This window comes from Littorina saxatilis, linkage group LG15 (genome assembly GCF_037325665.1).
Source record: "Littorina saxatilis isolate snail1 linkage group LG15, US_GU_Lsax_2.0, whole genome shotgun sequence".
Classification (NCBI taxonomy): domain Eukaryota; kingdom Metazoa; phylum Mollusca; class Gastropoda; order Littorinimorpha; family Littorinidae; genus Littorina; species Littorina saxatilis.
Window position 1 is genome coordinate 27,871,478 of NC_090259.1, and position 11,425 is coordinate 27,882,902.

An 11,425-nucleotide genomic window follows, 5' to 3' on the forward strand; every position below is an offset into this window, starting at 1 on the left:
CAGCATTATTGCGATTAACTTTTTCTTCGGAATAATCTGTGACAGTTTTTCTGAAGAAAAACCAACGTTCTTGTAAGGTAGCGTTTGTACTCGTCTCCCCCCGCGATATAATAGCTTGCTCCACTCACTCCACAGTGTATCAACCAGAAGGCGTGTCAGGGGTCACTCACTCCCATCTATTCATTCGGAATGTCTTCTGGGTGATGCAATAGAGATGGTTATTTCTCCTTTGACAGTATATATAAATTTATATATATATATATGTGTGTGTGTGTGTGTGTGTGTGTTTTAACTTGATGATGGGTTTGTCACTGGGTGGGACCAGAGACATACATACAGATCTTCTATCTATGTATCTATGTCTCTGGTGGGACATTGTGTAAGTGTTTGTATGTGTGCATTTGTGTGTGTCAGAATATGTGTGTGCGATGGTGTGTGTGTGAAGGGTGGGGGATAGCCGCGTGCACTCTTTGATATCCCAACCCCATCTCAGGCCAGTATGACACTCAACAGGTGAGCCGAAGACAAGGCCATACGCAACACGGCACTGCCTGCATCTTATCAGCGGGTACACACTGACGCTGCCGCCCACTCAACTGAGCGGTCAGCGAACAAAGAAATCTCGGCCGAAGCTAAGAGCTGAGTAGTGGCTGGCCGTTACTATGACGGCTTACTAGCGCCAAAACTAACAAGAGGCGAAGCCTTCAAGGCTCTCGTAAGAAATCGGCAAACAGTAACACAATAACTCAATCACTCCGTCACATGCACACACACACACACACACACACACACACACACACACACACACACACACACACACACACACACACACACACACACAGAGTTAAAACTAACGCATCATATCTACTCCATGTATAATGTTCAAGAAGGCAAACAGATAAAATGACTGTGTATTTGTTGTTGGTGTAGTTGTCCCTGAAGGAGATCTTGTGCAATCCTCACACTGACTGACACACACACACACACACACACACACACACACACACACACACACACGCACACACAGACACACTTTTAACTGCATCAGCATAATTATCATGGCAAAGCTTATCTACAATCATTAACCTACCCTAGAGCTTGCGTATCATCAAGATAATATATTCTTGGAATTAGGGGCGTCACGATGGTCACACTCAGACAGATTCACATGTGGTTATTTTCCCTGGTCCTCGCATTCCGAAGTCAATGATATTGTCCAGTGACACGCTGCCCTGCTGGCAACCAGCAGCTGCGCGTGCTTAAGCATGAACGGTCACCAAGAAGATCATTATCTCTCATATACTGGCTGTGTGAAAGTCAATGACAGAAAAACCGTGTGAGAGAGAAATTCAAGTTTTACGCCCTCACGGCAAAGCCATTAGGGGCATGTTCCCGGGTTTTAACCCGACTTTAGATGAGATACACAAGTGTATGCGTGTTTAGGTGGTATCAGCCATCTGCACTTATGGCAGAATGACCGAGGTCTTTTACGTGCCACTGTGGTGACACGGGGGTGGGAGATGGATACCGTCTCTGGGTCTGCACATAAAGTTGACCCGTGTCCGTCCCGGCCCGGATTCGAACCAGCGACCTTTCGATCACAAGTCCAGTGCTCTACCACCTGAGCTACCCGGGCCCCCCAAACCGTGTACTTCCTCAGTGCAGCCCTAGGAAGCTTTTTAATCCTGTCCCACTCAATTATCGGGATGTTCAGAATTATTTTAAGAAACCAGGCTGCTGCAGTCAGTTGACATGTTTCGCATATTGTAGCAGGGGCGGATTGGGGGGGGGGGGTTACAGGGGTTCCGGACCCCCCCCCCCCCCCCCCCCGGCTGTCCAATACTTTTTTTTAATACTAACTTTAAAAGAAATAATGAGTGGCTGCTGACACCAGTTGGATCATGTTTAAAATCAAGGATAAGCCATTAATTGTTCATAAAATAGCTAAAACTCTTCAGCTTCCCTTGCACCTGTACCCCACAAGGTAACCCCAGGTTTTGGCACTAGTAAGCCGTCATACGTTACACCGGCTGGTCACACAGTGATATTGTAGTAGCGCATCAGCTGCCCAAATTTACACAACAACACATCTGACACTTTCATTACCTTCCCTTGAGTGTGTATTTTTCTTCTCGTGATAGTTTATCGTCATAGCGCTCAGTGTTTTCTAAGTAATTGTTGAGTCCGGCATCTCCCAACAGAGAGGAATCTCGCGTGCTCCAAAAGTTTATAATGAGCAAGTACAAAATGCTGCAGAAAAAGTGTAAACAGGTTTTTTTTGTCCAGTAAATCAACATCGCCGTTTTACTGCAGCATTCTTGATTTCAATTTTACTGCAGTAAAATGTTTTGCTGCAGAAAAAAACCGATGCTTCGGCAAAAGATGACATTATGCAGAAATGCTGCGGAATAAACGATTTTTCTCCAGCATTTAAGTTTTTCTCCAGAATTAAATAACTGAATAATGTCATAATCCGCTAAGGCAAATCCCTGTTCTCTATCATGTAGTAATACATGTAGTTGTGGTACCGCCAGCAGCAGTCGCCGAATAAAAAAAGTGCAGCACAGTGTGACTGTGCTGTGATGATAATAGAAATGATTATTATTGTCGTCATGCGTCATGTATTGATTGTGCTGGTTATCGTGACGATAGACAGACTTGACTGAGGTTCATGTTCAAGAGTCGTTTTCTGTATTCTGCAGTTCATATTCGTATAGCAACAGTCTCTCCCTGGTCAATACTTTGAAAGTGAAGACCGTTCCATGGCGCTATACTGACGGCAATACTAACAGCGAAACCATCGTATATTGAACACATTATTTGGTGTGTTTGGATGTGTTCGAAAAATTTACTCAACTTTGGGTAAAAAGTCAAAGTCCTCTATGAACCCGGTTTGGACAAGTTAAACAATTTAAAACTTACACCACTCTAAAGTTTTGTTCCCTCGCTTGAACTGTTATATTGTCACTTGTGTCACTTTTATCACCGTCCCGTACTTTCAGATGTAAAGAGATGTGGTAATCTGTTGCATTTTCTCCATAATTTCAATTTTTCATTTGTCCTCAAACGGTTGACTCCGTCAAAAGAAATGTCAACTTTAGTTCCATATGGAGCTAAATTTTCCCTGTGAGGACTCGATAGTAACTTGACATCTCTAGTATCAGTTTCTTCCCCAACTGGTTTGTATTTTTTACTTTGATTTGAGCAAAATGAGTTATCTGGTAGACCGAATAAATGGAATGCAGTGTCGGTCCACTGAGACTCCTGCTTTTGAATATGTTGCTTGTCAGTATCACGGTGCTGCAGACAACACTCTGCAGTTCCGGATTTGGTCAAGGTTGAGCTTGTACAAAGACCTGAAAGAGTAGACTTGGTATAATGTTCGTTTTGTATACTTAATTAGGTAATCTTGAGCTTTAGCGTGTTAAATTCATAGCTCAGAATCCAGTGACATTCTTTACTTATTTTTGATACAAGTCCATGTAAGCAAGCCAAAGAACATTTGTCGTGAAATTAATTGATATACTGTATGATATGATATTATAGTCTATATGTTGACAGACTGGTACTTAGGCTGTTGAGCCTTTGTCTGATCTTTTGATCAGTTGCTATCCTAGCCTAACTTTGGGCTAGGTAACCTACACGATCTTTTGACCGTGGCCTATTCTATCAACTTTTTCTTGGCTGGTGTGAATTTGTAGTGAGAGGCATACTGACATTTGGGCTATACATATACTGATATAGTCTTTCAGTGCATTGTCCAAGCGATTTTTGAAACTGTTCATTGTCGGCACTTCTACCACATTCTTGTCCAAGGAGTTCCGTGTGTCTATGATTCTGTTCGTGAAGAAAGATTGTCGGAGAGCTGTTCTGCATTGTTTCTTCCTGAGCTTGAACTGATGTCCACGGGTATTACACAGGCTATTCAGCTCCAGTGGGTTCTTGCAATCGTATGCTTCAATCATGTCTCCCCGGATACGCCTATAGCACATGCTTGGAACTTTCAAGACTCTCAAACGCTCTTCGTAACTCAAGGTCTTCAACCCTGGGATACACTTCGTGGCTCTTCTTAACACACTTTCAATCAGATTTTTATCTTTCTCGAGTCGGGGACTCCACACCACATTTGCAAATTCCAGATGAGGCCGTACAAGTGCAACAAAGAGAAGTCTTAGCGTTTCTGCGTCCAAATGCTCATAAGACCGTCTAATGAGACCCAGGATTCTATTTGCTTTGTTGACTTGTGTTTCCACGTGCTTTGAGAATTTCAATTCACTGTCTACATTGACCCCAAGGTCCTTTTCTGCACTTGAGCTTTCCAGATCAACTCTGTCCACGCTGGCAGGTTTTCTCATATTATACACAAGTTTCTGATTTTTTGTACCCAACTGTAATGTCTTACACTTATCTGCATTAAAGTGCATCTGCCACTTGTCTGCCCAGTCGACCAAACTGTCCAAATCCCTCTGGAGTTCTTTGCTATCTTCACAAGTTCTGATTTGTCGGTACACTTTCGTATCATCAGCATACATGCTGCACAGACTGCTCACAACTTCAGGGAGATCGTTAATGTATATATATAACAAACAAAACCGGGCCTAGCACACTGCCCTGGGGCACCCCACTTGTCACGGATTGAGCTCCAAACTTAAGCATAATTAATTAATTTGGTTGTTCAATCGACAAAAATGCACCGAAAATGGCGTACGTTGTTAACCATGGGACATCATTTACACGAAAGAGTTGTCTCCCTTGTTCGATCATACGGATAATTCCATCTTTGACCCATGTAAACGAAATGCATTCGTACACTGTACAGTTCATCGGAGTTCATTCCGTAACTTCAAAGGGATCTGAAATGACTTGTTATGATTACAAGTGCAGGTTCTACAAATTTGGAGACTTAAATGCCTCTGAATTATGAGCTATGAATTTAACACGCTTTTTTAAAGTTCAAGACTACCCTTAATTATACATTTCTGTGATGAAAAGTTTCTCGTAAGTCTTACGACTGTCGACGTCGTTTTGTGTGTGGATCTTTGACAGGTGAAGTAGCAGACATTCTCAAATCAACAGAACTCGACTGTGTGTGTATATTCTGTCTCTGCCCTTGTGTGAATGAACAAAATGTAGTGATAACAGTACAGATTCATGTGTGTGTGTATGGATGTGTGTTTGTGTGTGTTGTACTGGTAGTGTGTGCGTGTGTGTGTGTGTGTGTGTGTGTGTGTGTGTGTGTGTGTGTGTGTGTGTTTATGTCTGTTTGTCCATATGACTTTGAGCCTTGATAGAGAGGGGATAAGGGAGCTGTACTTTCAAATTAAATTTTCATCAAAAATATTATAGACCTCAGTACAGTAACATTTTTCGACAATTTTAGTCCTCTTACTCTTAATTTTTTCCCAATACTGCATTTTTAATACAAATAAAAACCGTACAGTTACATCCCATGGCAACAATCTGACATCCACATTGAAACTTGTTTGAGCAGACCCAGCACAATGGACAAAGCAGGACTGGCAGACGGAGGCCAAGACGACGAACTGAGCGTGCCCAGAGCGGCGCTCAACAAAATGATCAAGGAGCTCATTCCTCGAATCCGAGTGGCCAATGACGCTCGAGAGCTCATCCTCAACTGCTGTACAGAATTCATTCACCTGGTTTCCTCAGAGGCTAATGAGATATGTGTCAAGCAGCAGAAAAAGACTATCTCTCCTGATCACATCCTTGAAGGTAGTTTTGAGTTCATTTTGGCTATTTCTGTAAGTCACTAAATTGACTGAGTGGTTAAACTTATACCCTAAAACAAAGATGAGGATAATAGTGGCTTGTTCAATTCAATGCTTGTTTTTCTCTAACAGGTGCCAGGAGACTGGTACCGCACAACTCTCACTTACTCTATTACACATGTTGTATGCATATAAAGCGCTTACTTCCCTTTGTGTATTTCAACATTAGATGGTTAAACCCTTAAGTCGTGCATTCATTAGTTTTAAGCTTGTCTGGAAACTTCACCTCTAAGTCTAATCAAGTGCCACCAAACAATGGTACCACCACAAGTGGGCTTTAAAATAAAAAGACACTTTTTTTTATGCTGCACACAGAACTAGTCTGTCTTTGGTTTACCAGAGTGTCAGAATCACATGCCTTGTTTTGTGAGAAGTCAGGGGAGCTGAAAACCAGAATCTCCAGCTTGCCCACCAAACAAGTCTTCTAGCATTTAAAAAGTCACAAGTTTACCAGGTTTTTTGACTCACATGCGAAGCAAAAGTGAGTCTATGTACTCACCCGAGTCGTCCGTCCGTCCGGCCGTCCATCCGGCCGGCGGCCGGCCGGCTGGCCGGCCGGAAAACTTTAACGTTGGATATTTCTTGGACACTATTCAGTCTATCAGTACCAAATTTGGCAAGATGGTGTATGATGACAAGGCCCCAAAAAACATACATAGCATCTTGACCTTGCTTCAAGGTCAAGGTCGCAGGGGCCATAAATGTTGTCTAAAAAACAGGTATTTTTTCACATTTTCCCCATTTTCTCTGAAGTTTTTGAGATTGAATACCTCACCTATATATGATATATAGGGCAAAGTAAGCCCCATCTTTTGATACCAGTTTGGTTTACCTTGCTTCAAGGTCAAGGTCACAGGAGCTCTTCAAAGTTGGATTGTATACATATTTTGAAGTGACCTTGACCCTGAACTATGGAAGATAACTGTTTCAAACTTAAAAATTATGTGGGGCACATGTTATGCTTTCGCTTTATTGCGTTTTCTGCACTCGTTTTCTTGTTTTGATTTTTGTTGTTGTTGACAAATGTAATAAACAAGTTATAGGGTCGGCCCCTAAAAATAGGGTAGGTCGGGTTACCGTAAATTTTTTTTAGGCCTGATGTTTTTGATTTCCGCACCCCTTGTATTTTTTAGTTTTTGGATAAGAATGTAGTACAATGGAACCCCCCTTTTAAGTAAGACCTTCAAAACTCTGAACAAATCAGGTCGTAAAAAGGAACGAGTCTTAAAATGGGACTGGGAGTAAATTTAATATTACAGATTTTATGAACAGAAATTCTTAAAAATCAGGGTCTTAAAAAGGGGGAGGTCTTATATTTGGGGGGTCATAGAAGAGGTGAACAGTGGAACCCTCCCTTTTAAGACTCCCTCCTTTTTAAGACCTTGTTTTCTCAGACTTTCTGTTCTTAATCTCTGTAGAATTACCCCCAGTTTAAGACTCCCTCCTTTTTAAGACCTTGTTTTCTCAGACTTTCTGTTCTTAATCTCTGTAGAATTACCCCCAGTTTAAGACTCCCTCCTTTTTTCTAAGATTTTTGAAGGTCTTAAAATGGGATTCTACGGTACCACTGTAGTCATTTCATCCTTGCAAACTTGTCTTCTCTCATCAGCATTGGGCACCCTGGGATTCGGAGACTACAAGGAGGAGGCCAAGGCAGTGTTCCAGGAAGCAAAAGCCGTTGCCGCCAAGAAGAGACGAGGGAGCACAAGGCTGGAAAATCTGGGCATTCCGGAGGAAGAGTTGCTGCGGCAACAACAGGAACTGTTTGAGAGGGTGAGCTATTGTTGCGGGCAAGCACGAGCAAAGGGGGAAGCTTTTAGTGTGTGTGTGTGTGCAGGGATGACGTTAGGCATCGGACATAGACCGATTAAAATCCTCAAATGTCCGATTCACATCGCCGCATGGCGGTCAGATGTCCTATCGTTTTCAATTGAGCGCTGTCATTGTCCGATAAGAACTCCATTCCTTCGGACAGCGCGTTATGATAGAAATCTTCAAAAAGCGACTGAGCGCTCTCGCGTACACGTGTACTGAAGTTGTGCAGTGCAGATCTTGCGTTTTCCGAACGGTTTGCGGTATGAGCTGTTTGCGTACACCTGTCTACAGCACACTAAAGTTAGGAGTACGGGAGATAACTCCAACTGACTAAGGCTCGCGTCTGCTTTAATTTACTTTTGGTTAAAGATGAAGTGCACGGCACTGAATTATGCCACCGAAGAAAACTAAAGCCTGCCAAAGAACAACAAAAGCTGAACACGTTTGACTTTTCAATGGCATCGTGCGCTACATTAGGGCCAAGAACATGGGAAAACACGGCTAGTATCATTCTGGAAAATGACAGTGCCAATGACAGTGTCGCCGCTGAAACCTCCACAATCACGGAAAGTAAAGTTTCGTCACTTGTAGATAGTGTCGGTACAGCAGGAAATTCACACAAACGATCTTTTCATAAAAGGTTAACTATTCATGGCTCAGTACTAGTTAGTTAGAATTAGACAGCAAAGAGACCATCTATATAGGCAAACTGTTTTGTGGAATCTGTCAAGAAAAATAACTGTCAGGAAATAATGCAGTTTGTGTGCCAATCAAAGTAAGAGTGCTGAAGTTTTTGGTTGCTTTTTAGTTTGTTTGTTTCTTTTTTGTGTGTGTGTCCTGTTTAAAACAAAAGTAATAAAACAATATACACACACAATGTTGGTGCCGGTGTAATCGTGGAGTAAAACTTTCGTACAGGGAGTACTTTTTTCGTACGTCGAACAAGAGGAAAGTACTCCACGAAATTTTTACTGAGTAAAAATTTGGGCAGTAAAAATTTCGTGGAGGGAGTAACTTTTTCATTCCCTGGGGAGTTCTTTTTTTGTATGACAGGTGTACTCGGAGTAAAAATTTTCATACAGGACTGCCCGTAAACAGGTTTGAACTGGTAGGTTTGTAGTGGAGAGCAACTTTTCCCATCGTGCGAAACTCTACTTTCTGATTTGGAAATAATAGAATAACTTCTGTATGTTTAATTGGTTTTTGAGTCACTTGAGAAAAAGTGACTCTATGTAATCGGTCAGTGTTAGTCTGTCCGGCCGGCCGTCCGGCCGGCCATCCGGCCGGCCGTCCGTAGACACCACCTTAACGTTGGACTTTTCTCGGAAACTATCAAAGCGATCGGGCTCATATTTTGTTTAGTCGTGACCTCCAATGACCTCTACACTTTAACGATGGTTTCGTTGACCTTTGACCTTTTTCAAGGTCACAGGTCAGCGTCAAAGGAAAAATTAGACATTTTATATCTTTGACAAAGTTCATCGGATGTGATTGAAACTTTGTAGGATTATTCTGTACATCAAAGTATTTACATCTGTAGCCTTTTACGAACGTTATCAGAAAAACAAGGGAGATAACTAGCCTTTTCTGTTCGGCAACACACAACTTAACGTTGGGCTTTTCTCGGAAACTATAAAAGTGACCGGGCTCAAATTTTATGTGAACGTGACTCATTGTGTTGTGAATAGCAATTTCTTCCTGTCCATCTGATGCCTCATATAATATTCAGAACTGCGAAAGTGACTCGATCGAGCGTTTGCTCTTCTTGTAATATTTACCCTTCACTGGATCACTGGACTACACAGTCCGAGTGAGGTGGATTGTGTACGACCCATACTTGAAAAGAAGGAATCAACACAAAAAGGGTGGGTCGTACACAACCCACGCCAAGATGATCTTTCAGAAAGAAGTTGATGGGAGGGTCCTATGGTGTTTGATGATTGCATGAAGTATCAATCTAAAACTCCCAATAGTTTTAGAGATACAGACACTTTTGCAAGGCTCTGGGTCGTCCATGACCCAGGAAGCACGGTGAAGGATTATTGACCTTGTTCTGATGCCAGTGATGGCGTTTTAATTGGAGAAAAAAAATCATAGCTTTGCCCATGACTTCAAAATCTTCAGTGAAGAAAAAAAAAGAAAAAAAAGAGCTATCCTTATCCTAAAAATGTTTGTGAGAAACCTCTGACGAAACAGCTGGCCGAAACTTTCTTTCTTCTGGTCTTATTTTTAAAATTCATCTTGTTTGCAGGCGCGACAGGAGCAGGCACAGCTAGAACAACAGCAGTGGATGCAGATGCAGCAGGTCTTACAGCAGCAGCAGCAGCTTGCAGCACAACAGCAACTCGCAGCGCAGCAACAGCAGCTACAGCAGACAGTGCCCACTGCTTCCGGAGCTGCTAGTGATTCCGTCCCAGCAAGCTCAACGGGTGCAGAACAGACATCGTCAACAGAGGAAAAAGATGGAGTGGTTGTTCCGACATCATCTGCTTGGGTGCCGTCTGTTGGGAACATTACACTTCCACCCTTCCCCAAAGCCAACACTGACGAGGATGATGATTATTCATAAGACATTGTTGTGCAAGGCTTGTTTTTGTGTGTGAGAGGGGTAGGTATGAAAGTATATGCTGAACTCCAAAAGAAACGCAAGTTAAGAGTTATTTAAGGTTTTGTTAAAATTCATGCACTAAAGGTGGGTTTCAGGTGAAAATTCTGCACGAGCATGAGTTAGCATAGTGTCCTGCACGTAGCCTGTGAAAATCACGTGTGCAGCGCCCAGAGTGCGCTCTCTGCAGCGTGCTGAAGATTGAGACTGTTTTTCGCTCGCGCAGCCCACACAAAAGCTGCCAGACCTGATTTTTTTCGTTAACAGTACTCAGCTCACACAAGGAACAAAAACCTGTCTCCGTCCACTGTCTGAAATCAGCCATTTGTACAGTAGAAGCATGCCAAGACTGAGCGCCATTGACCGGGAGAGAGCAATCGGGCGATTGCAAGCTGGAAATCGCCCAACTGCCATTGCAAATGTCATGGGCGTGGCAACCTCGACCATCTGTCGTCTGTGAACCCGATTCCAAGCCAGCGGCAGCACCCGGGATGGCGCTAGAAGCGGACGACCTCGTGTGACTACTGCTCGCCAGGACCGGGTCATCTACCGTCAGCACCTGCGCCAACCGTTCCTCCCGGCTACAGAAACCTCCAGGAACACCGTCAACCGCCTGGTGCGCTCCATGAGAGACAGATGTCAGGCCCTTGTCAACGCCAATGGGGGACACACGCGTTACTGAGCCTGGCGATGAGAACTTTCTTTCGGTAACGTTTTTTTGTTAGTGACAATCAAAGAACATTGCCCCAAGATGCTTTGTACCAATTTTCGTGAAATTCGTTCGATTATATCTCGTCAAAATGAAATGCCAAAGAATGAGATTAAATTTCTTAATCTTGCGTTTCTTTTGGAGTTCAGTATATATGCTGAGCGAAAGAATATGGTTGGTAGGGTAAATGTGACAAAGATTTTGTTGATTGTAAAGTAATTTGACTCCTCTGCTTTTTCTTGTGTCTGTGTGTGTCTGTGTGTGTGTGTGTGTGACCTTATGGTAAATTGTGCAAAAAAGTCTTATTTGAGGAGGGAAGAGACAGATAGAGATGGATTATAAAGCATAACTTAGCATTATTGTGTCCACATAAAAAAGTAAAACTTAGGAGTTCTTTATTCCTAAATTTGAAAAATGTTACTGGTGTATTAAATACCCCCTCCTCAGTTTTCTTGAAATTCATAGAGATTTGATAAATTGTGAATATTGATTTAAAAAGTATTGATT

At 42.6% G+C, this 11,425-nt stretch overlaps 1 protein-coding gene across 1 annotated transcript; it reads left to right on the top strand.

Moving 5' to 3' along the window:
• Nucleotides 1-3,068: 3,068 nt before the first annotated feature.
• On the top strand, nucleotides 3,069-11,142 carry LOC138948983 (protein Dr1-like). The gene is made up of 4 exons (XM_070320671.1): nucleotides 3,069-3,179; nucleotides 5,492-5,733; nucleotides 7,399-7,562; nucleotides 9,856-11,142. Exons 2-4 carry the CDS (start codon nucleotides 5,502-5,504, stop codon nucleotides 10,171-10,173), a joined length of 714 nt encoding a protein of 237 aa, XP_070176772.1. The 5' UTR covers nucleotides 3,069-3,179; nucleotides 5,492-5,501; the 3' UTR covers nucleotides 10,174-11,142.
• Nucleotides 11,143-11,425: the final 283 nt, after the last annotated feature.